General features: G+C 42.2%; 2 protein-coding genes across 2 annotated transcripts; both read right to left on the bottom strand.

Annotated features, from left to right (window-relative positions):
- Positions 1 to 826: 826 nt before the first annotated feature.
- IFRD1 (interferon related developmental regulator 1) lies at positions 827 to 24823 on the bottom strand. Its single transcript, XM_075558570.1, has 12 exons — positions 24685 to 24823; positions 20333 to 20437; positions 20113 to 20197; positions 19105 to 19229; positions 17089 to 17246; positions 13751 to 13801; positions 13484 to 13662; positions 13294 to 13402; positions 8026 to 8160; positions 4616 to 4744; positions 4097 to 4192; positions 827 to 1573 (listed from the first exon to the last, which is right to left on the bottom strand). The coding sequence occupies exons 1-12, from the start codon at positions 24779 to 24781 to the stop codon at positions 1484 to 1486; spliced, it is 1359 nt and encodes a 452-aa protein (XP_075414685.1). The 5' UTR covers positions 24782 to 24823; the 3' UTR covers positions 827 to 1483.
- A 1-nt stretch (position 24824) lies between these two features.
- On the bottom strand, positions 24825 to 25022 carry LOC142457229 (uncharacterized). Its single transcript, XM_075558571.1, has one exon. It carries the CDS (start codon positions 24981 to 24983, stop codon positions 24825 to 24827), a length of 159 nt encoding a protein of 52 aa, XP_075414686.1. The 5' UTR covers positions 24984 to 25022.
- Positions 25023 to 26488: the final 1466 nt, after the last annotated feature.

Below are 26488 nucleotides of genomic sequence, written 5' to 3'. Positions count from 1 at the left end.
TTAAGCAGAGAAAAGATTGAACACTCCAGTCCAAACTCATGGGAACAGCAGTCCAGAATTCAAGTTCTGCACTGGGCAACTCTGCTGCAAAAGGTCCAAGGGTGTTCTTCTGAGGACTAACTCAGTGCATCTAACTCCAACCGTACTGATTTCAATTACCTCACATGCATGTGAATGCGACAGAATGAGTGGGGCCAACTGATGCGCTTGAATGACGAAACGTGCTGTTTAGGAGTACTGCATACACCAGGGACTGCTGGCAGAGATCTCTTCGAATAGCCGGAACGCTTAGAAGCGTGAGACTTCATCTCACGTACTTCGGACATGCTATCTGGAGGGACCAGTCCCCGGAGAAAAGGACGTGTGCTTAGTAGGAGTGAAGAGAGAGCCCTAGGCGGCACATCACTTCTATGCCCCTCCTCCTCCCAGTCCGTTAGGATGTCACAAAGAAACGGAAGAACGCTTGCTGGTGACTTGGGAATCTGTCTGCAGTGCACAGGCTTCCCAGCCCTCACAGTACTGATCTCTGTAGTGCAACTAGACGTCGGAGATAGCACCTGTTGCTTATGCTATACAGTTTAATCTAATGGTGTTCTAATAATGGCTACAAATCTTCATGTCCTATCAATATGCTTCCTATTTTCCTTAAAACAACAAAAAAATCCTTTGAGGAACAAAGCAACAAAATTTCTTAATGTCAAGTTATATATTGCTACATTTTCTTCATCTTCTCAAGTAAACAATTACAATGTTTCACCAGGCTAGGTCACTCTGAATCCCATACCTAAAACCCAAACTTCCCCTCTATTAAGAAAGACGCATGTGCGGCATGGAAAGACCTTTATTTCAATGTAAAAGATACAGCGCAGCAGATGGAATCAGTGTTACTGCTCTGACGTTCCAGGTTAGCACCCTTTCTGGCACATGGTGACCACGAACGCCCACTATCAGACTGATCAGCCTTTCAGGCTCAGCTGCTAAGACTCCGTGATCCAGCCAATTCCATTGGCTCGTCCCGGGGATAAAACTGAAATAGCTAATTTACATTCAAAAGATAATCAGCTTTTCCAGAGGAATTAGCTCCCCAAAATTGTATCGAGAATTGTTGTTTGTGAAGATCATGTTTATTTCTTATACTTATCATTAGAACCAATCAACAACTTTTGAAAACCACCGTGTAAGATATTTAACCTTGTGTAATAGCTTTCTCATCATGAATCAAGTGAAAAACCCTTTTTTTCTCTCTTCAAAAGTAGAATATGACTGAACATTACAAACACTTCATTCCTACTTACAGAAAAAAATCAATAATCAGAAATCATTTTAATACTGTACATTAAATTATAAATATATAACCCCTGACTAAAAATACTATCTATGTGGACGCATCCTCCCCATTAGAAACCCCCTACATTTTTATGTTAAATACATTAAAAATTAGGGAAAAATGGAAAATCAGAAAGTATCTTCAAATGCTGAAAGTCTAGAAGAATTCTCCAACATCTGCTCTCTTATCTCGACATTTGCTCCGAGCTTTTGTTCGGGCTTTGAAGGCAGCAGAGTTATATAAATGCTGAAATGAAGAAAAAGAAGGCAATTGTGGGTCAAGAAAAGACTTACAAATGCTTATAAAATGGGGGGGGGGGGGGCCTGAAGGGTCACAAAGGCAAGAAACAAAACAAGTCTGACCCTGTAAAAACATTTAGAAAGTACATGTGTTCACACAGACAACACACACAAAAGCAGTGAGACAAGCACACCATGAAGTCAATGATTACTCCAATGAAAAGAATCAAATGTGGAAACCACCGTGAAAATTCCTGCCAGAAAAGTGAGCCAGGTGATATAAAGCATGTAATCTGACAGCAGGAAAACATTAGGATCCAGTGTCGGGAGGGGAGGAGTCCAACTGCTGTCAGTTAAAAGAAGCAAAAAAGAACGGGCAGGCATAATTTTTCTGCCAATTTATTAAACAATTTAAATTATAAAGTCCAATCCTTTTCAAATCTGTGGAATAGCTATGTGCCTTCATTCACTTCTAGAAATTAGAAATGACAGAATCATTTTGGAAGCTACCTTGGCAATACATATCATAAAGTCTTATACCCACCACCCTCTACTCCCATGCCAAAGATTACTTGCAAGAAATAACTAAACAAATGTTTTGAGAATGATGATGGCAACAAATGTACAAATGTGCTTGACACAATGGATGGATGTATGGATTGTGATAAGAATTGTACGAGCCCCCAATAAAATGATTTTTAAAAAAACCCTGGAGAAAAACATAATTAAAAATTGTTAACTAAAAAAATTTTCATACCCAAGAATAAATTATTTCCCATAAAAATATTAAATACAAATATTTTAAACACTTTCTTCATAGTATCTGGAGGGCTGTATTTTTTTAAAAGGAAAATTTAAGTGTTGGTTGATACTGTGGACAAATTGTTTAACCCTTGTGCATTTTGGGCAAGCATGTACAAGGACTTGGCCACTGGCAAAAATAGTTGGATGGTTCCTCAAAAGCTAAACCAGAATCATTTCATGAGTCAGCAATTCCACTCCTAGGTATGTACCCCACACTTGAAAGCAGAGATTCAAACAGGTACTTGGACAGGAATGTTCCTTTCAGCACTATTTATAGTACCCAAAAGGTAAAAGCATTCTGAGTCTCTACCAGCTGATGCATGGATAGACAAAATGAGGTAGGTACTTTGGAGTATGGACTTGGCCAAAAAGAATACAGACGCTCTGACCCTGGGGGTGGAAAGTGACTGTGGGATAGGCAATAAGGCTTCCTTTTGAGCCGACAAATGCTTTTAGACCTCGGTAGAGGTAGGTGAGGGCTGCAAAACAGGGTGAATAAACTGAATGCCACAAGTTCATTAAAATGGCTAATTTTAGGTACATGAGATTTTAACTTAATAAGATATCTAAGTCCCGACTTGTACTATATTTGAATTATAGCAAACCTCACTGAACAATCATCTTTTTTACATCTTAGTAGGGTCCACTACATAAACTAAATCTCTTTGCTATCAGTCAACTCGGACTCAGAAATCATAAGCATAGTTGACATATGAAGGGGCTTAAAAAGATAATGGGGAAAATCCCATTATCTTTTCATTTAACTTTCCCTCAAATTTTTTGAAATTCCCTTGTACATCTGTGAGTTTACATATACCATTACAACCCTCAAAGGCATAATATAAAGATCAGATTTACTGATAAAATACAGTAATAATAAACACAAACAAACCAACAGAGGTATTTGACACCTTACATCAGAACAAACTTTGGCAGAATAAAAGCCCTGTCGGCCATGCTGTCATTGGGGATGTCGGTGGGGGACTGGGACTACCTGTATGTGTAGGTGGGTGTGTAAATAACATGAAGGGCTTTCAAAATGCCAGGCAAGCACATAATGGTAGCTTGTATTTAATGTTTCCAACTCGGATCACATATTTCAGCTTCCTATTTTATTAAATGATTCTGGTACTTTGTAGGGAGAAAGACTGGGCTTTACACTCCCATGAAGAATGATGGTCTCAGAAATTTACAAGGGCAGTTCTCCCTTTCCTAAAGGGTCACTATACAAAGTGGGCCCTTTGGCATTAAAAAAACACGCTATAGAATAAAAGTAAATAAACAAATAAATAAAAATTCCTACTTTATTGAGTAGGATTGGGGGTAAAAAAAAAAGATTTTTATTAAAAATAGTTAAACAGCAGTAGTAGCCAGTACTTTGTATGAAAAGATTCAGGAAAAACTAAAACTCCACACACAGAGTGGTGTGTTACTGCATATCTTCCTTTAAAACATTAGCTTTTTGACTGGGTCATCATTCTTGTTTATTTTTATTAGTGAAATAGAATCCCAAAACAGTCTCATGTCTGCAGTATCAGCCAAGGTCCTATTTTGTTATATTTGTCAATAAATGAAAGAAGTTTTGACTGTATATTCCTTTATCAAAAACGTGGTAACAAAAACTGCTTATTCAAGACAGTTTAACGAATACAATGTTTTTACCTACTTAAATGACATTAAATAGGGCTTTTATATTAGTGTTTTGTCTTGTTAAACCAAAACCTACCCTTTCAAAACGAGAAATCTTCATCGTTTTAAGAGTTGCAGCATCCAGCATCACTGGGGGTCCCAGTTCAAATACATTGCGAAGAAACTCATTTGACTGACATAAGAAGAGAGAAGGCTCAGTATTAAGTATTATCAGCTCTGTCCTACACAAACTGAATATGATTAAGAAAATTTACACGGAACCTCTATGCATAAAGTTAGGCCACGTTTTGTGCTACTAAAGATGAGCTCAAACTTGTTTACCCATGCTTTGAATGCCAAGAAACTACGCCAAATATTCGATTTATACAGAATTTCAATAGCTGAGGCTTAAATAAAAGCTACTCCATAAATTTTGATACAATATAATAAAAGCTTCATAAAGATTCAATTTTTAACTTTCAAAAAGAAATGTATTCCTTTATATGAAGTTGAAAGCTTTCTGGTTATTTAAATAATTTCAAGAGCTAATTACATTCAACATTGCTCCCAATTTCAAAAGTAGATTTATAAAAAGGATACCAGGTCACCCACTTACCTGCAAGTGGTATTGCATCCCCGAGCCAAGAACCTCCTTGAAGGTGTCATAGGTATGTTTTTTGACCCAGCAATCAATATACATGCGTTCAGGACCAAATTTAACAGTTTCTGTTGGAAAATCCCGTTCCTAGCCATTAAAAGAAGAACCAAAATTGTAAGTGGTACTAAAATGACCTAAAAAGATCCTACGCGGAGCAGCCAATGCGCAGAGAAGGCCATAGGGGCAGCTCCACCATGAGATACAATGTCCCTCACTGACCCACAGTGCCATGGGGGACAACACTGGAGACAGAACTGTGCCCGTTCTGACCCCACCACGTGGGGGTGAAACACTAAGTGTGTGCAACAAAGCAGCAAGGGGAACAAAGCAATGAAGTCCCTGAGAAATCCCAAAAATAGACTTTGGTGCCAGGGTGTGGCACCCTATCAGACTCTACTGGAAAGCACTCTTAAAGGTCAATAGACAGAACTGGAAGTGTTTATAGGGTTTTCTTTTTTCTTTGCTGTTGGTTTTGTTTTTTGTTTTCTTTTGTTATGTTTTGCTTTGTCTCGTTCTTGTGCTTAATATTGTCTCTGCATGCCCGAGGGAAAAACAACAGGACCGAAGGGGGGCGCTAAAAAACCCAGGGACATGGGAACAACATGTAATGTAAAATCGATGGTGAGGAAGGCATGGAATGTCTGGTGATGCTTGATCCAAGGGCAGCACAGTTGAGAGGAATTACTGAAACCCAAACGAAGGCCAAACATGACAGTGGGACAAGAGGAAAGCAAAAGGAACTAGAAGAACCGGGAGACAACAGGGAGGTCTAAACACAGGTATGTATGTATGTAGATACATTTATATATAATGATAAGGAAATAGATCTACATGTGCATATATATTTATTTGTTAAGTATTAAAGCAACACACAGACATTGGGCCTCCACTAAAGTACCTGCTCAACACAAGAACTCTTTGTTCTAATAACCCAGCACTCTGTGATGCTCACCTTCCCTGACAAGATCACTGAAGATAAATGGGTGCATAAGTATATGCGGTGAAGAACGCTGATGGGGCCTGGCTATCAAAAGATATAGCGTCTGGGAGCTTGAAGATAAATAAGTGGCCATGTAGCTGAGAAACTAATAGAAACTAAACAGAAACCAAAGACTCAAGGAAGAAACTAGCCTTCAGGATTAGACTGAGGATAGAAGAAGGTCATCCTTCCCCCTTCTTCCCTCTCACCCCCCTCCCCCAGCATCAGGGCCTCATCTCTCCTGAGACCAGAAAACTGATGGTGTCAGGCTATTTACCACTGCTTACTATTCTGATACACTCTATGGTCCCAGAGAGCATGGGAGAAAAACGTAGACCAAAACTCAAATTCTTAAAGACAGGCCAGACTTACTGAACTGATAAGAGTTAGGTTCTCAACACCTCGCTGATCTTTAGAATCACTGGAGTGATCATTAGAAACAGTGATTGATCCCTGGACTTCTCCCTGTAGAGATTTTAACTCATTAAGTTGCAAATAGAGCCCCAGGAGCTGTAGTTTCCACCAGCCCCCCAGGTGACTCCAATGATCAGCCAAGTGTGGGAACCCAGGGTTCAAAAGAACCCCCAAACTATCATCCTGAGGTACCTTTCAAACTCTGTACTGAAACCACATTGGGAGATCCTCAGATTAGACTATAAAATAAGCAGTACCACCTGTGCATTGTGCTTCTTTAAGAAATCAAGGAGACCAAAGGTCAACTGAACATTACACCAAAGATGAGAAGGTTGAGGAAAAAAAGGTGGGGGCGGGGGAGCTAGAGGAATGGAAATGAAACCACCAGGTGAAACTAAGAAAAATGGGGACACACTACACAACCTGTACCCAATGCCATGGAGAATGGTTAATGGGGACCCTAATTTGCTGTGTAAACTTCCACCAAAAACACAACAAAATACTAAGAGAAAAACAAAACAACAACAAAAAGTAAGAATACAGAAGAGTCACAGGGCGCGCGTCTTGGGACACACAATGCTGAGTGCTGACAGCAGCTGAGGGCGTCCGAGGCCTGGAGGCTCTGCTGTCTTTTATATAATCGATTACCCAGGTTGTATCCCCGTAAAGCCTGAAGCAAGTCTAATCCAGAAAACTCCGCACACACGTGATCCTGGTTTTTGTAGACTACAATATGCCCCGATGCCAACCGTGGGACAAGTTACTTGAGAAAATAGCTGGCCTAATGTGGGGAGATGGCCTCACTGAGTTGCAATAGCAACTTCAATTCTTAATATTAATGCCTACTCCAATTGGGGTGTGTGTGTTATACAATTATAAAGTCCAGAATTAATAGGAAATATTCTTACAATGTAAGTATTCTTGGCATAACCAGAAAATTTAGATCTTCTATTGTAATTTGTGTCCTCGATCTCATCTGATTTTTATAAAGCAGATTAAAGTGAAGAAAAGAATTCTTAAGCCAGGTGTATCTGAAAATGACCAGCCCACTTCAAAAGTGGGCCTTGGGTGTGGCCTTTACCATCTCTCTTTTCATTCCCAGCCTACATTTTCACACCCCTCCCAGAGGGGAATATGTTTACAAGAGTAACATGAGAAATTAACATTTTGAATCCAATAACTATTTTTCTACGTAGCAAATAAAAAACCTACATGTACACGTTTATTATAAAAGAGTTTCATATTCGCCACAGTGAGACTACTTTGGTCCTACGCTCATTGTAGCCAGGTATTCCGTTTCCTGATGGTTTCTAAATCAACTTTTTTGCCTGGTGTACTAAAGCTAAGGTTAGAGGGTTCTAGAAGGAACTGAAGCATCAGCTAATGACCTCAGGGTCTTGTAGAGACACTGGAATCTGTCATTAGCTTTTGAGCACTGGCCTCTCCAGACGATCGTGAAGATCACTGCTGAAAGGCAGCGAATGCCAAGTTTACTGTACACCGAGGGACAGGCAGTCGTTTATTCAACAAAACAGTGTATCAAGTGCCTGTGGGCCATGCAACACTGCTAACGTGAAACCAACTACACCACAGTGTAATACATTTCATCATGTGGCAGCTTTTCATTTTATCCAAACCTAAGTAATGTCAGCATTAAATTGTCCTCTGTTTAAAACTAAGATTTTCATACACACTTCATCCAAGTTGTTAAAAACTGCTCAGTGAGGTGCTGACACGACAATGGAAAAGTGAGGAAACGGTTGCACAAAATGAGGAAAGCGATTCTCACTGATTGGTACGTGTTAAGAAACGCGGACATGGCACCGTACCACAATAAACAAGAATAAACTGCTCAGGAGACTTGTTTCTCTCCTGCACAGTGGTGAAGTCCAATCAACAGTGATCCAATTGACGTGGTTAGAGTACAACAGTCTAACTTCAACATGAGCAACTAAGGAACATGGAAGAGACCCACCTCCACTGCCCTCAGAACATCTCTGAACACCGACCGCTGCTTCCGCTTGTCCACTTTGGCTCTGTGCTTATTTCCATCAGTGGCCAGAGCCCTCAGCATCTGAGTCAAAGAATCCATGTCTTCGTAAAAAAAGTCCTGAGCAAGAGAAAGAAGGTTGTTTCGTGGTTGTGTTTTCCCAAGCCTCTTTTAGACGTAACAAGCACCAGCCCATCTTGGCAGCTAAGCCAGGGGTGCCGCAGAAAGCAGCAGAAATCCCCCAGCCGCCAGGGATTCCGGCCCCAGACAGACATCACATTTCAAATCAGACAACTACAGACTACCACAAAACAACTGGCAGCAGCCCCTCCCTACTCAAGTATATCCAGAGGCACTTAAAATACTTATTGTGCGGTTCTATGTATCACTGCAATTTGGAACAAGGTCAGCAAAAGGCAGATATATATATATATATATATATATATATATATATATCCATATATCTCAAAGCTGTTTGTCTTTTGGCTGCTCAGTCTTTAAATCCCACATCCCCAGAATACCAGTTACTCTTACTGTCAAAATGTAACACTTCTTAAAGCCCAAAAATTTGAATTTACTGGCTATATTTCAAATAAGCAACAAATCAAGCATTTCTACCAGGGGCAAAACAAGGATTAAGTCATTTAAAATAAAGTTACTTTAAGGAGCCCAGGTTGTGCAATGGTTAAGCGGCTCAGCTACTGAATGAAAGGGTCTGAACCACCCAGTTGCTCATGGGAGAGGGACGAGCTGCTTCTGTGAAAATAAAAGACCAGGAAACACTAATAGGCAGATCTGCGGTGACATGGGTGCTAGGTTTCAGAATTGGTTCAAAGCACTCAGCAATACAATACCATTCCCTTGTGGGAGGCACTGTAGCTCCCAAAATGCTATTCCTGTTTGATATTAACTTTTAAAAATCATTTTATTGGGGGCTCTTACAGACAGTTAGCAATCCATAAACCAATCACATCAAGCAAACTTGTACCTATGTTGTCATCGTCATTTTCAAACCTTTATCTTTCTACTTGAGCCCTTGGTATCAGCTCTTCTGGGGGGGTTTGATATTATCTTAAGCTTCCCTGTTATAGTTTAAGTGACTATATACTTAGAGGGTTTTTTTATATTGGCGTTTTTATTACCTAACTACAATTTACAATCACATTAAAAATGAAGGTGACTGAACAAAGTTATTATAAGACGCCATCATACCAAGTTGGGAATATAGTTCCATGTGTAGGAAGCATGTTTTAGGGGCTGGTCAAGAAACACCGAGCTCACTGCCCGAGTGGGTGCCGTCTCTTAGCAACTGGGCGGGGCAGAACTAGCCCTGTGAGGTTCTGAGAAGGTAACTCCCTAGGGGAGGAGAAAGTCCATCTTCCTGCTCAGGGGCTGGCAGCTCCCTACAAATGTCACTGGTTAAGTATTTGTTCTTTTATAGTAGCATAAGCAAAAGTAGCCACCTTCTGGGCCTCCCCACCCCAAAAGTCCAAGTATACGTGTCTATATACCCAAAGAAGCTGCAAATGAAAAGATGTTTCCAAACTCTTGACGCTTATGTGAAAAATGAAGAACTCTACACATACTATTCATGTGCTGTAACTGGGCAATGATCCCAGTGGTTCTCAACGGCAGGAAAAGTTTACCCCACAGGAGACGTCAGGCCAAGTCTGGAGACATTCTGTATCTGGTCATGACAACGTCCGCAGGGAAAGGTTTACTTACTGGGATCTAGTGGGTTCAGGTCAAGGATGCTGCTTAATAGTCTACATCACACACGAGAGCCGATACACAAAATTTTAGCAATGATGAAATTCAAACTAGTTTACAACTGTGATTCACCAGACTCCCCAGAGTACTAAAACTCTGGAAAAACAATGCTAAATATGTTAGGGAAAAGTCTCCCAAAACTGTGCTTTAAAAAACAGAAATTTACATTTCAACCAAAGTAATTCATAAATGGTATCCAAAAGCCAATGGATTGGGAGCTTACAGCAACTATATAAGAAAACTATGTTCCAATATAAATGAAAAGTAGGCTCAGAGACACAACGTCCATCTTAATTGAGTGGCACTTTCCCTGACCTGAAAGGGGAAAAAGTCAGCATAGCAATCACACCTTCCTGAGAAGGCAGTCCACTCACTCACATAAAACAAAAGGTTCGCAGTAGAAAGGACCTAGGTTTGAACTGCAAGCTTCCACAGTTAGGGTCTTTGGTGTCGGAAGTTTCTCTTATGTAAACTAAGGACATAATTGCTATCATTCACATTTTATAAATTACAAGGGCTAATCTTTTAATGTAAAATACAGTATACGAATCCATTAAGCTCTTATGATATAAACTTGTGGTCTAATCCAAAAAACAAGGCAAATAGCTCTGCCAAAGATGATGATTTCCTACTGAAATAACTGCTACCATAAACGGCATAGTTTTAAAATGTCAATGGAAACCAGATTCCAAAATGAAGCCACAAAGAACTCCTGGCATGTAAACAATCTCTCTCCCTGAGGAGGGTGAGTGGACTAGGTTGGATCCTATAAAATAAAAACCCACTGTCACGAGTTGATTCCAACTCCCAGAGACCCTCTATCGCACTGGTTCTCAACCTTCCAGATGCCGCGACCCTTTCATACAGTTCACTGTGTTGTGGTGACCCCCAACCATAACATGATTTCCATTGCTACTTCATAACTGTAATTTTGCTGTTATGAATCAAGTAAATATCTGATATGTAGGATGTATTTTCATTGTTACAAATTGAACACAATGAAAGCAATGATTAATCATAAAAATTATATGTAATTATATATTGTGAAATATTTATTTCCAATGACAAATGAAATTTTGTCTTGAAGCATGGTGTAGCATGGGTAACAAACAGTCTTCACGCCGCCAGGTAATTGTATGTGGGCGTATCTGCATGTGGGTGGACCCGCCTGGAGCAGTGTCACGGTTCCTAAGAGCATTGGAAACATGTGTTTTCCAATGGTATTAGGCGACTCATGTGATGAAAGAGTTGTTCGACCCCCAAAGAGGTCATGACCCACAGGTTGAGAACAGCTTACTCTACAGGATCTGAGGTTGTAAATCTTCATAGGAGCAGACAGCCTTGCAAGTCAGCAGTCCAGCCTACCCAGCAGTGCACCAAAAGGGTCTCTTAATGGGATAGTGTCTCCCCAAAAATTCATGTCCACCCAGACACTCAGAAAATTATACTCTTAGGAAATAGGGTCTTCATAGATGTATTTGTTAATTAAGATGAGGCCAGCACAGATTCAGGTGAGCACTAAATCCAATCCTTAAGAAGGTCATGCGCAGACCACCCAGAGGAGGACCACCAGGTGATGCCAGAGGCAGGAACTGAAGGGAGGCAACTGCAAGCCAAGGGGCGCTAAGGGCTGCAGGTCACTCCAGAGGCAAGCAAGAGGCCAGGACCCAGATCTCAGATTTCCAACAGGAAATGGAGACAGGACATTGTCATTTTAAGCCACCAAGACAGAAATTGCTGCTCTTCCAATTCAGAGTCATATATTTAAAAACTGTGCCCTGCACTTGCAGCTCTAATATTTGCGGTGTTTCTTGGGGCAATCCTAAGACTCAAAAAACAAAAAAAAACCCAACAACCACAGCTATCAAGACAATTCCAACCCATAGCAACCCCTATGGAAAAGAGTAGAACTGCTCCTTAGGATTTCCAAGACTGCCTTCAGACAGCATCTTGTCTCTGAAACAGCATATTGCTCAAACACCATCCTTTCAGGTAAGCAGCTTAGAATAGAGATCACAAACGAATCAAATGCCCCAGTTCACAGGACTCCTCCCGGAAGAGTTTTTCTGGGACACGGCTTTCAGCACCAGGTAGGACAGGGAAGGGGGGTCACCAACTCAAATATCTTGAAGAGCCAAGCACCTGGCAACAAACCTCCGAGGAGGGCAGGGAACTGCAAAGCTCATGGCCCATGTCACGGGCCGTGCTGTTTCCACCTCTGCTTGCTTAGAGAAGCTATACAGCGGTCATCAGACGCACCTACTCCCCATCATAGGCTCCCTTCCTGAACATTTCACCCACCTGGGTCATCCGAGGGGCTTCAAATAGTTCATGGGATAGTGGAAGTAAAAAATAATGGCATTTTTCTATTAACTTTGTGAAGCCTCCATTTTATTATAAAATATATATTAACGAATGAATTGCCTTTTCATCCCCCAAACATATGCTTGCCCTTGTCTCTAAATTTATCAATGTAATCCCTCACTTTGGAAACAGGGAGGGCTTTTGTTTGTTATACTTTTTAACACTGGTTAAGCACTGAGCTGTTCACAAAAGGTTGGTGGTTTGAACCCACCCAGAAGTTGCGAAGAGAAAACCTGGTCACCTCCTTCATCGAGATTACAGCCAAGAAAAGCACATCAAGCCGTTGCCCTCTGTCACGTAGAGTCACTATAAACTGGAACTGACACCACACCAACACTGAGGTCCTAGTACCGCTCACCCTAGTCCTGAGCAGCACCTTCTAAAGGGGCGTGCCGACACAGCCAGATGACCAGACTCGAGGGGGACAACAGAGGCAGCTGCGGCCATAAGCCAGACCCACCAAGGGTTGCTGGCAGTCACGGGAGTGTGGGGGAGCGGCCTCACTGGGAACTGACAGTCAGAGCCCTACTTTGGACTTTGAAACTCCAGAATTGTGAGGAAATAAAGAATGTACTCACTTTGTAGCAATTTGTTATGGCAGCCCTAGGAAACAAATTATCCATGCATATATTACTTGTCTGGAAAGAGCCCTTGGTGCAGCAGTTACCTGTTGAGCTGCTAACCACAAGGTGAGCAATTTGAAACCACCCGCTACTCCAAAAGGGAAAGATGAGGCTTTCTACGCCTGTAAAGAGTTAACAGTCTCAGAAATCCCCAGAGGCAGTTTGATTCTGTCCTACAGGATTATGAGTTGGAATCAACGCAAAGTATATCCATAGAGATTACACTAGACACAATTCTTCCCTTGAGTATTAGAGAACAGTGCTGAATGGCATTCTTTGGATAGCAAAAATTGAGAATAATTACCCTCAAGTAGCAATCACTATTAGCTATGCCTTCAAAAGTATCACACTGCCACTGCCCAGAAGCAGGACAATCAATCACTAGACTCTCACACTGGCCACACGCCAAGGTTAGCATCCAATTCTTAATTGTGAAATTAATGACAGAATAATGGTCCACGCGACCAACGTTTCCCTTTGCCAATCAGATACTTACACTATCCACTCCTCGGGCCAGCTCAAAGAGAAGTGCCAAAGATTCACCAGCAGCAATTCTCATGTTTACATCATCACAAGAGAGCAGGCTTGGAAGCTTATGTAGATGCCTAGGAAACAGGTATTACTGAAGGTAACTAATTATGACACCCAGTGCGATTTTAACAAAAGAAGAAATTAAAAAGACATACATCTCCAGCTTTTTCTTCACTTCGTTGAGTGGGCAAATGGTCAGCAATAAGGTCCACGTGAGGAGCGAGCTGATGTGAAGCACAGTGTGGGAGGAGCTGCAAATGCCATTGGTGCCTTTCTCTTTGAGATAGGACTTGGTGAAGATGCTCTCCAAGAAGTCTAGAGTGGAATACAGCTCCTACAGCACAGGAGCACCGCGTCAGAGAGCCATCTAGCCTGAGCGGTGCTCTCGGAACTGCACCCTCCACGGGGTTCTCTATACTTACCGTGATGTCATCGGTGGCAATGAAACAGCAAACGCCAAAGCAAGTTGCACACTGAAGGAAAGAAAACACAAATGATTTACAAACACTCCTCCTTCCTCACTCCCCGTGTCCCTGCTCCTCTAATTCAAAGCCCCACCATCTCAATGACGTGGTAAGCCCAAGCACAGGGGCCATGGGAGAGAGCGCGTGGATGCATTCTGGGCTCAGAAGGGGTGAGTGAGCCCAGGCTCTGCTCTACTACCGAGCTCACAACACAACTGGCGGCAAAGAGCTGCACTTCTCACGGGCCTGCCTTCCTTCCCACACGCACCACACATGCCCAAAAGAGCCTACCCAGCTCAACACTACCCTGATCTGGCTGTCAGTCTTCAAGATTTTAAGTTTTAAATTTGTTCTAATGTAAAAGGGCAAGATATGACGAAATAATAATTTATAAATTATCAAGGGCTCATGCGGGAGCAGGGAGGGAGGGGCAAAAATGAGGACCTAATGCCAAGGGCTTAAGTGGAGAGCAAATGTTTTGAGAATGATAAGGGCAATGAATATCCAAATGTGCTTTACACAACTGATGTATGTATGGATTGTGATAAGAGTTGTATGAGCCCCTAATAAAATGATTAAAAAATATATTTTGTTCTAATGTAACCTCAAAGACAAAATCTGGTTTCAAGGACACACAGGAGCAGAAATCTAAAGTTGTAATACTTTGTCATCAAACTTCTCACCCCAAAAGGATCTCATTCCAGAAGAGTCAGATTCCACTCTTTTGGTAACAGATTAAAAAGCATGTGTCAAAAGTCTATGGTTGTCTGCTATTAGGAGAAGGCTACTTCAAATCACTATTAGATTCCTAAGGCAATAACGTATCTAATAGTAGACTCAGAACACAATACTTATAACCATGTACTTAACACAAATCATAAACAAATAGCAACAAACTGATTCCAACTCATAGAGTGGCCCTTTATAGACATTATGAGGCAATAAATCTTTATGAGAGCAGACCGTCTCTATTCTCCCAGGGAGCAACTGGTGGGTTTGAACCACTGGCCTTGCAGTTAGCAGCCCCATGTTTACCAGACAGCTCCCACCAGGGTTCCTTGTAACCAAAGCATCAATATACAAAGCATTGCTTTAATTAGTCAACCATGTTGAAAGCAGAAATGTTATCAGGAATAACACATTAACACCAACCATATATTTACCTCCTCTTCGTCAATCAGAGTGTAATTTGTAAGATTAAACTAGTCTCCACTTTACTCCACTCGCTGTCACTAAAGCTCCCTCATGTTGTTAAAATTATCACTAGAGCTTTAGATCTTTATAGGCACATTGAACATGCGCAGGTTTCAACTAGTTCTGCTCCAGGACTCAGGATGGTCTTGACAGTACTGGGTCTGATGGCACTGCACTATTCATACTGATACAAATTAAACCTTGTTAAATTTTTTAAGTAACTTCGGCATTTTTCGAGAAAAAAAAAAAAAACCCTCAACCAGTATTTATTTCTACTGGAAAAGAGCAAAGCCACATCTTGCCTTTTGATGGAGACACTAGGGAAATGTTGGATTAAAATGTAAAACTGCACGCGTTTCAAATGGATTCCTTCTGCTAATGAGAAAGCTGGTTTTAAAAAACAAAAATGGGGGGGCAGGGAGAAGAGGAGCTGACACTGAGAGCTCAATAGAAAAAAAATGTCTAGAAAATGATGATGGCAACATATGTACAAATGCGCTTGATACAACTGATGTGTGGATTGTTACAAGAGCTATAAGAGCCCTCAATACAATGTTTAAAAAAAATCACATTCATATGTAAACAAAATTAAACTGATCCCAATATCTAGCCTACAGAATGTTTTCTGAGATTACAAAAAGACACCCAGTCTGCACAATTAAAGTGATATAAACTACAAAATCAAAACAAAGCAGCAACAACAACAAAAAAAAAACCGCACTGAAGTCAAGTCAATTCCAACCCCTGGTGAGGCCACCGGGCAGAGCAGAACTGCTCCACAGGGTCTCTGAAGCTAGAAAGCCATAGGTCCAACCAGCCTCATCTTTCTCCAGAGGAGCGGCTGATGTGTTTGAGTCACCAACCTTGTAGTTGACAATCCAATGCTTACCCCACAGTGCCACCAGAGCCTGCTCCTCAAATACTAAAAGTGAAGCAATTTGAACAATCCGTATCTTAAAGTTTTCAAAACTGAACTAAACTTGTTAGGAAAACAGCTTAACACACTCTCACATATTATCTTATACAAAATCCACTTGGAATACCAGATAGTTCTGTGAGCCAGCACAGCACGTTCATGCAATCATTTCATCACTGTTCATTAACTCAGCCAAATAAGAAACAAAAACCTATCAACAAATTTTAAACCACAATCTGAAGTCCAATGTTAATAGTAATAAATATTGGAATCAAAATATTTTTAAATCCATGACTAGATGGAAGTTCACTAGCCAATGCCAATTTCTTCCACAATCATTGAAAGCCACTATGTAAACACAGGACTAGTGGGTGAAGGGAGATGTCAGACAGTATAAGATATGACAAAATAATCATTTATAAATTAGCAAGGGCTCATAAGGGATGGGGCAGCAGAGAGGGAGGGGGGGAAAATGAGGAGCTCATGCGAGGGGCTTAAGTGGAGAGCAAATGTTTTGAGAATGATGAGGGCAATGAATGTCCAAATGTGCTTTATACAATTGATGTATGTATGGATTGTGGTAAGAGTTGTATGAGCCCCTAATATAGTTATTTAAAAAGACAAAAACTACAGCACTAAACTTTCTGATGTGACTACTAGGTTGTGGCAGCCAAGACAAAAAGGGGAAAAAGAGTCACTCTTTTTTTTAATCCCCATTTTTATCATTTTTCAACTTTCACACTATATTTCTTAGTGTAATACACAGACAAACCCACCAATAAAACTTCTAGGGGGTTTCTCAAGTTCCAGCCCTAAACTATTGAACAATACGCCCTAAGGAACTCAATGTAACTCACTACTGCCTTCAACTTCAGAGACAACGTCGGCAAACACTGGACTGCCAAACACACGGCAACCCAGCAGCTGCTCCAAGAAGGACGAGCCGACAGCCTCAGAAACCCAGATCCGGTTCTCGAGAGGCAGAATCACCTCGAAGGCAGTAGGGTCTTTGGGTTTGGAGTCATATCAAATACAAGAAAGCACCTGTCATATTAGGTTTGCTCACTAACAGCAAAAGATAAATGAAAGATAAATACTAACCTACTGTTTTAAACTGCTGTTTTTCCATCATAATGACTGTGTATTGAGCTTCACTAAACCTAAAAGTTTAAAATCTTATACTTACAGTTTGCCTTGCCTGGATGCTAGCTGTCCCGTCACTAATTATTTTCTTAAGGATTGGTCCAAGGGTCTTGAAAATCTCTTCACTTTCAATTCCGGGACCCAGCTGAACACAAAGAACGCAAGCTAATGCGGCAGCTGCCCGCTGCTCATCGCTCTTACCTACAAAGAGAGGTCAGGGCACAACGACAGCAAATTACTTGCAGCAGACTAACTGAAATATAAGGGGGCTTCACAAACTTCCTGGAAAAATAAAAGTAAAAGATAATGGAAATTTTCCACATATTTTTGATGCCCTTTATACAAATCACTGGTAAACCCTTCAGAATATTTTGCCTCTGCTCAAACTGCCTTTGCTCTCAACAAATCTCTTCCATTAAAAAAAAAGAGGATTGTAGGTGAAGTAACAATACAGAATATCCGAAGGGTCTGTGAGGGTGGCAGGACGAGGTAGGAAAAGGGAAAAAAAAGGAACTGATATCAAGGGGCTCACGAAGGTTTTGAAATAGGTGATGGCAATGTTTGTACATATCTGCCCAATATAATGGATATATGGACTATTATAATACCTGTAAGAGCCCAATAAAATGATTTTTTTAAAAAAAGCTGAAACTTTGGAAACCATTCATATCCTTTATCCAGGACATTTTAGCCAAATGACCTTCAATTATTACTCTTGTTCTCTTAATAATTTATCTATAAAACAGAGTAATATTCACATTACAGTACCATTGTAGTTCCAGCAAATAATGTGTTTACGCCAACATCTACCTTACGTCTCCTTAATGTATCATCTCAAGAGCTTTATCTATCTCCCAAGCGTCTCAGAAGGCGACAGCCCATTCCTTGAAACATTTATATAAAGGTAAATGTTTACGCCAAAGGGTTTTGAAAAATATCAAACTTAAATCTTATACAAGAGAGAATTCTAAAATATGCACATTGGAAATTTTAAAGGCCATCTAGCGTAAATACCCATTTTTAGGAGACATTTTCATGTAAAACACTTTTACCAAAGCCATTGTAATATCCTTTAAAAAGGCAAGTCTGCGATCAGTTATACACCCAACAAGTCTCACTTTCCTTTAGGCCTTTCTTAATTCCGCACAATAAGGTTTAGATAAAGAATTCAGGTCATGACAAATCTTTTACCTGAGACAGCCTTGAACAATAATGATCGAGAAGCCAAGCTCATGCAACAAAAAGAGCATGTCTGCTTTCTATAATTCTGGTGCTAGCATAGCTGATTGGGAGCCCTGCTGGTGTAGTGGTTATGAGTTGGGCTGAGATTTACCTGGGCAGCAGTTCAAAGCCACCAGCCACTCAGGAAGAAAGACTGGGAGTTCTACTCTTATAAACAGTTTCCGTCTCAGAAACCCACAAGGGGTTGATATGAGTCAGCATGACTCAAAAGCAGTGTGTTTGTTTGGGGAGGGATTAATAGATAATTTAAAAAAGAAAACAACAGTCTAATGGAAAGTAATTATCCCCATAATATACTCAACTTGGCAAAATAAAAGTAAAATGACAGGCTCAAATCTTTTGAGTGTTCCTTCAGCTGAAAAAGTCTGGTCACACTAACTCTTTCAGCTCTCTCCACAAAGTTCTGGAACTTGAACCCAAGTCATTCACATTTTATAATCACCATTTAAAAAACATACGAAAGAATATGGGCTAAGTATTACATAAAACTGCATAATTTTTGGAAAACTAAAATAGGATTTTTAAAATTTAATTAATACTTTTTATTGATGTTTGACACATGCTTTCAGCCTCAATCGCCCCTTCTGATACAACCAAGGTGACAACTGACAATGACCAAGCTGTTTTCTTATTCCATAAACAAAAAGCAAAATTTCCATGAAGTTTGGTGATGTAATAAAGACGGTATATTCCTCGACAATTATAAAGTGCTAAGAGTGTGGGCCAATGCTCTAGTGCTATTGAGAAAAGCGGTCGCCGGCAAAGTCACACATTCCGTATGTGTTCAGTGCCTGCTACTCAAAAGGAAGAGCGTTACCTTTTTTCAGGCAGCGTTCAATGCTGTCAGTTAGAGTCATTCTCCGTTCCAGGATAAATTCATAGAGCATTTTTGAAGAGACTGCATTTTTAATACCTTCCAGTGCTGCCTGCCTGGTCTTTGCACTGTTAAAAACAAAACATAAAAGAAGATCCAGCTGGACTTAAAAATATTAGCTTATTTTCTTCTAACATTTTTCTATCTACAAATTTCTCACCTAATTGCCAACAAGTGCTTCTAACTTTTCCTATTATCTGGTCATCAAGTGCTTCTAAATTTTTCTATTTGGTTTTCATCTACAACTCACATTACACAAAAAAATTGAAACTGCCTTCTATCATGACATTTGTTAATTAATTTAATAAACTTGGCTTTAAATGCGGACATATTCTAGTTTCAAGAAATGTTTCTCTACATATGTATATACCGTATATACTTGAGTACAAGCCAACTGTCAGCCGAGGCACCTAATTTTTCCACAAAAACTGCATTAAAAATGTGCTGGAAAACTCGGCTAATACACGAGTATATATGGTAAGCAAAACTTTCTAACTTGACAAAGGTCTACAAGGTATGCCTGTATATGCTGATTTCTTCATCTCATTTGCTTGAAGACAATTCTAAAGCATCCATGAAGTCAGAAAACTATTTTGTCTTGATGGGTTGTTTATTTTTTTTTTTAACCTATAACAAAATTAGTGGGCAGGAGGGACAAAGCAAAGTTAAGTTTTCCTTTCTGATTAACTTTAGTTTTAGCAAATTCACTCCATTACCCAAAACCATTGTGTATATGTTACGAGGCTAGAATAACGTCTCATTTGTGTCCATCTAAATTCTGGTGGCATACTGTATCACATTAAAACTTTTTTTAAAAAAAGGAAACAATGAAACATCAAAATAACTAATCATGCTTTAAGGGAAAACATACTGCAATATCAGAGAACTGTACATGTTGAATATATGACTGCCTCGAATCACCCAGAATAAGGAGTCTCCAGTACTTCCTACCTCTTGTCCATCATCAGGTCAATGTATCCCTTCAGCTTGTACTCTACGTCTTCTTGAGTCCCTTCCTCATCAAGGACTTCTGGACCTAAGGAGTGATACAAGCCAAGGACAGTAATTTAAATACGGAAAACCCCCACAGATGGGAACACTGATAGTAGACACAAGAACGCTTTACTAAAATACTCTTTTGTCCAAGTTGCAAATAATTCAGGAAGCTTACCATCCTCAGCAAAACTGGAAGGGTCGCTGTAACCACTGCAATGACTCATCGTTTCAATCGATGCATCCTCGTCACTAAAAGGCTGCACATTCCGATGCTGGCCACCTAGAATGGAAAAGAAAAAGGTACGTGGTTCTATTGCCATCAATGCAGATATTCACCAGATATTCAATTTACCTTAAAGAAACGTGGTCATAAAAAATTCTGAGCAAGTCAATTCCTTTCTTCAAAAGAGCTGGCTATGCTACAAAAGCTCTTACTTGGGTGCCCGTAAAATTAGTCATTTCATCATCCATGTAGTTTGGAACATCAGCTACTTCTAATACCTATCAACTCCAAAAACCAATGAGTTCCTTAACAGCAGCATTGGTATTTGATGACAGAAAAACATGATAGGAAAAATGAAAACTCACTTCCGAACTTTGACTTCACAGGACACCAGCACAGAACAATGATGTCATGTATCATGAGAAAAAAACAGAAGCTGCATTTGTCTAGTAAACATAACCTAAGTGCACTGGGCTTGGGAATGTCCATGTAACGGGAAATGGAGGAAAGAGAAAGCGGAGGGAAGGAGGGAGAGGGACTTTAAAGATAACTTTATATTGTGAGAAGTAAAAATGTCTTACAATGGAAGTTTCAGTATTTAATATCTAAGTACCTTATATGACCCTAAAAGAAAAGTTTCAACATATCCAACAGTCTTAAAATAGCAATGTTGTTATTAAAAATCTCCCCTTTCTAAACTGGAATCTTGCAACTTCGTTAACATAAGGAATGTACAATCACTTTGGCCTACAGGGATTTCCTATGAGAAGGGGTAAGCCATCCAGAATTACACTGAGCACTGAGTTGAAGGGAACTTCAACAAGTTCATGGGAAAATTCCAATCTCGTCATTCCATTTGTCCATGAACTTTTTGAAGCTCCTTTTTATATTCCAAATTCTACTCCTCAAATGACCTTGAGCAAGTCAACTGATATACTTTTGAACAAAAAGTTTCCGATTACTACAAGATTGTACCCAAAATCATTATATATCCCTGTTAAAAAATTCGGATGACATATTTGCCATCTTAAGATATGCTAAAGATAGTCCTCTAAAGGTAATAAATTTTACCAGCTGAGTAAGTAAAGCCTAGATCCCCAAACTGCACTGAATGCTTTAGAAGGACATTCTTAGGACAGGGGAAAAAAACACTCCCAAGTCATTCTAAAACAGAAATGCCATGTCATGCTTTCTTTCTGGACAGTTTCTGGGCAATGTTTGCTAGTCATCTGATTAACGTTCACTAATATTTATCCCCAAGTCAATTTACTGTTTTTCTTTTTCATACTCCTAAACTGTCACTAAGACTACTCCAATGTCAGCTCTCTCAGCTCACTTACCTACTTCAATGATTTCTATCAGACTCAAGGCCAAGAGGTGTGGTAGTTACATCACCTCCTGTCAACTTGAGGGTAATAAGAATGAGGGGGTGGAGTTTAGCTTGTCAACCAGGTTGCAGCTTGATGACCTCATTTGAAGGCAAGTTGGAGATAAATAGCTCACTGGAGGCCAGACCCACTTTCTGCCTTCCCTTGCCTGCTGTTGACACACTCAGAAAGCTGGAGGAGCCACCAGGAGACCCATGCTGGCGCTGAGATGCTTCCACTGCCAATGGATCCACAAGACTTTCTACCCATCGGCCTGTGATCTTCCTGCATTCAGCATCACCGCATGTGCTGCATGAGTCTAAAGAGGGATTTATGGACTAATATCGGACTTATAGGCTAATATTGAACTTAAGAGACTTGATCTGGACTAGGCTGAGATGTTTTTTTTTGGTTTTTTTTTTTTTGGCTGAGATGTTTTATTGATGCTTAATTACTTCTTGATATGAAGTTCTATCTTACGAGTGTCAATGAATTTGTTTCTCTAGTCAACCCAGTCTAACACAGAGGTTTAAAATTTCTTTGAAATCAGAACCTTGGGTGCATGGCTAGTATCTCACAACTACTCAACAAGATGGCACTCTTTAGACTCATAACAAACCCAAGCCAAACTCACTGCCATGGAGTCAATACTGACTCACAGGGATCCCGAGAGAACAGGGTAACACTGCTCCTGTGACTTTCCAAGACTTTAACAGTTTACGGAACAAACAGTTCTAAAAGCCCCGTCTTTCTCCAGAGGAGCAGGCTGGTGGTTTCCAACTGCCGACCTTGTGGTAGCGCAGGCCAATGTGTGACCACTAAGCCACCTTAGCCACATAACGCAATACAGAACAGTTACATTGTAACTGCTAACCAAAAGGTGAGGGGTTCAAAGCCACCCAAGAGCACCACAGAAGGAAGGACTGAAGGTCTACTTCTCAGAAAAAACGGCCAGAGGAAGCTCTACTGAGCATAGTTGGATTCTAACACCTGTGGCACTGACAAGCTTGGACTCCTCCACAGCGACTAGTGGAAATTAGCCTGCTTTTGATCGTCCCTCAGTGTGTTTCATTGTTTCTATTTCAGCAACTCAGTAACTTTCTAAGTTTAAAGAACAAAATTAAGTTAAGAAGGACCTAGATGATGCAGTAAGGAGCCCTGGGGTGGCACAGTGGTTAGGCATTAGGCTAACTACCAGGTCAGTAGTTAAACTCCCCAGCCACTCTGAAGGAGAAATATGGCCCAACCTTCTGACTCCCGTAGTGAGTCACTCAGAAACCTAAGGAGCGTTCTACCCTGTCCTATAGCATCGCTGTGAGTTGTCATGAAGTCAGTGGCAGCTGAGAAAATGAGACGGCATAGTGGATTACATGTTGGGCTACTACCCATAAAGTGAGCAGTTCAAACCCACCAGCCACTGGAAGTAGAAAGATTTAGTCTTGGAAACTCACAGGGCAGCTCTCCTGTCCTATGACCTTGCTAAGGAGTCAGAATCCACTTCGTGGCCGGGTTTGGTTTGAGGTGGAACTCAAAAGTATCCCACAGATGAGAAATAGCTAAAGCACACCAAGCTGCCAGCTCTCACAACAAACTGCTTTGCTTCTTGATCCAGAAAAATGAACTGCATCAAGGAACTTGGACTCACAAGCAGCTTAAGTGCGCAACTGAAACCAAGTGATATAAAAAGAAAAACTCTCCTCCTAACTCCAAGCAATAATAATCTACTCTTATAATCAATTATTACATGCTCAGTTCTGGATTGCAGGTTTTAGGGCGGCTATAAATCTCAACTGGCCAGTCTCCAATTACCTTTAACCAGGGAACTGGCCTACAGACAACCCAGTGAACAAAGACTTCGGAGCTGCAACGTGTGGCAATGCCAGAGGATACTCCTTTATTTAAACCCGTGACCTCAGCCAAACAAGTACCGTACTTCGATTGGGATGGTTTTTTTTTACCTAGTAAACTTTTAATACGCAATTCGAGTTTAGTGGTGGGCCCTGCAGAAGGACTTCCCGCTTGAAATCGTTCATTTTCTGGAACCATATGGTTGCTAAGTCAAGAACCATATTCACCTGCGCGCCCATAGAGTAGGAAACGCTTACGTTTTTGCTGTGACTAGACAAAAAAAGAAAAGGGGGGAGGGCGAGGGGAAGAAACTTTCAGCCAATCGCCGCAGGCCGAGCTCTGCACTAGCCCTGCTGCAGAGGACCTAACGATGTAGCACAAGGGGGTGCAGGAGGCGAAGACCGTCCGCAGTGGGGCTGGGAGGCTGCGCTCCGGGTAAGAAGGGTAGGAGTGCGGGCAGAGACCAGGCTAGGACACAGGCGCGCGTCTTGGACGCCTCCGTGCAGCCAGGTGGATGGCGCGGGATAGCGATGCGGCCTGGAAGCCTCTGCGTCACGCCGGCCCCACAGTGCCAGGCCCGAGCCGCGTGACGCCAGAGCCCTTCCAAACTGGCCGGACGTTCCCCAACGCGGGGCGGGGTGGGGGGCATTCCCGCGAACTCCATGTTGGAGCCGGCAAGTCCAGGGCAGCCGTGACAGCACAGACGCCAACTCCAAGCCCTGCTCCACCCTTCCCGGGGGAGAACTCGTGAGGGATTGCGCGGGCATCCGAGGTCAGCTCCATTTCCTCCTTCCCAGCTGCGCGCCACGCCAGAACCGGACTCGATTCTCGGGCCCCAGGAGCCACTCGCTTCCGCCCCGCCCCCACGGCCGATGCCCGAGTGTCAGGTTCGCGCACCAGGGCCAAATCGCGCGAGGCACGGCCCCGAGGCACCCTGGGAATTGTAGTAGGCCGGCACAGCAAGGCACCCTCGGGACCCAGCCGTCCTAGGCAGAGAGAGAACTACAATTCCCACTGCGCCCAGCCGCGGGAGACGTGTGCCCTACCCGGCCGGCATCCGGTATGCCGGCGGCAAGGAGCTCTCCTTACCTGCTGCTGCTGCCGCCGTAGCTGCAACTGCCTCGGAGCCGCCGGCGCCCCCACTGCCACCGCGGTGGGGAGTGTTCCTCTTCTTATTCTTCGGCATCGTGGGACGCCCGGTGCCGCCTGAAATCGGAGCTCAGTGAGGATCAGCCGATGGAGCTGCACTTTTTACTCGTGCGTCTGTGCGGCGGGCGGCTAAGAGGCGAGTCTTCGGCTAACAACAGAGGCGAGAAGCGGCGGGGGTGAGAGTGGGCAGTGGCGGCAGCAGAAATCCCCGTTAAGAGCTGTGATCGGAAACGATACATGTTTCTCTCTAGCGCGGGAGCTAAGGCGGGGCAGGCGAGACCACGACGCCTTAAGTACCGAGACAGCCGGCTGTCGTCACCATGTGTAGGCGGGACGCGAACGTTCACTAACCAATCCCCATAGATGGCCCCACCAGCCTCCCACCTCGGCCAGCCCAGGGAGCCGACTACCGGTCCCATGCTGCACGTCTTCGGTCAAGGCCCGGGAGCAAGGCTTCGCGGCTGCACTGCGTGCTGGGAGATGTAGTACAGGCTGGGGCGCCAGCCTCCAGCATCTTCCAACCGGCTTCTTTTCTCGTGACTCCTCCCCGGCCTCGGGGTGGCCCCTGCCTTGGGAGTGTCTGAGGTTGTCCCGGGTGATGAGCCATCGGACCGGTATGCCCGATGACGTGGGCCAAGCTTCCAGCTGGGACGGACGCGAGCGGCTTTGCTCATTTTTCTCCAGCGGCTCCCTTCTCATTAACCTTTCCCCTACTTTGCTGCAGCCTCAGCCCAAGCACAGCAACGCCACCCTTCCTTGGAAACATGCCATGGGTTTTCCTGGTTGAATTCCTTGACCGATTGTGAGTTTCTATAAATTGGACTCTTAGTTCGAAGCTGTGTGATCCCAGCTCCCAACCGTGTACTTTAATCCACTTACTTGTGTAGTTTCATGCATTTCTCATATTCTAGATCAGAAATGCCCTAGAGTTCTGTACTAGGACTGTGTCCTTTGACAGCTCCACCTGCCAGTTAGGTCAGCTTAGGCTAAGATTGGTTTTCGAGAAATTAACAGGCGGAAAAACAAAAGAGCTATAAACACCCGTAATCAATGTTTTTTTAGTTTGTACCCCTGCCTCCAACCACCCTGCCCCCAAGGTGCTCTTTCTTCCTTGTTATAGTTGTTATATATTTAGGTCCTGTTATTAAATCAAGTTCATGTACTATTCTTAGGACAAGCCAAACTCGCTGACTCACCCCAATACAGGTGACTCATCACTCATTCCACCTCTCCACTGCACTCCACCTTAATTCTCTTGCTTTTCATGAGCAGGTAGCACAATTCCGAACCCAAGATCTCCCACTAGCACTTCCACTCAACACCTCAAAGATGCTTTCCCTCAAGCCAATGCCTCTTCCTGACCCCTCCCAGTGTGTGTTCACAGTATTACTACCCTTCTAACAAGTAGATATCCAAAGTCACACCTGATTCCTCTCTTTAGTGCCAAACACCCAAGCCTGCCCTTAGTTTATATGTCCTGACATTTTAAGAGCTCACCCAGATTTTCCACCTGTATTTCACACTGTTAGTCTGGGTTAACTAGAGAAACAAATTCATAGACACTCATGTGTGTTAGAGAAAACTTTATACCAAAGAGCAGTTGGTACATTAAGAAAACATCCCAGTCCAGGTTAAGTCCATAAATCCAATATTAGTCCATATGTCCATTAACAGTCTATAAATTCTTCACACTCATGCAGCATGTGCAATGATGCCACATGCTGGAATAAATTTGCAGGCCAGT

Source organism: Tenrec ecaudatus, chromosome 9 (assembly GCF_050624435.1).
Source record: "Tenrec ecaudatus isolate mTenEca1 chromosome 9, mTenEca1.hap1, whole genome shotgun sequence".
In the NCBI taxonomy this organism is placed as follows: Eukaryota; Metazoa; Chordata; class Mammalia; order Afrosoricida; family Tenrecidae; genus Tenrec; species Tenrec ecaudatus.
This window is presented reverse-complemented; position numbering and strand designations above follow the sequence as displayed.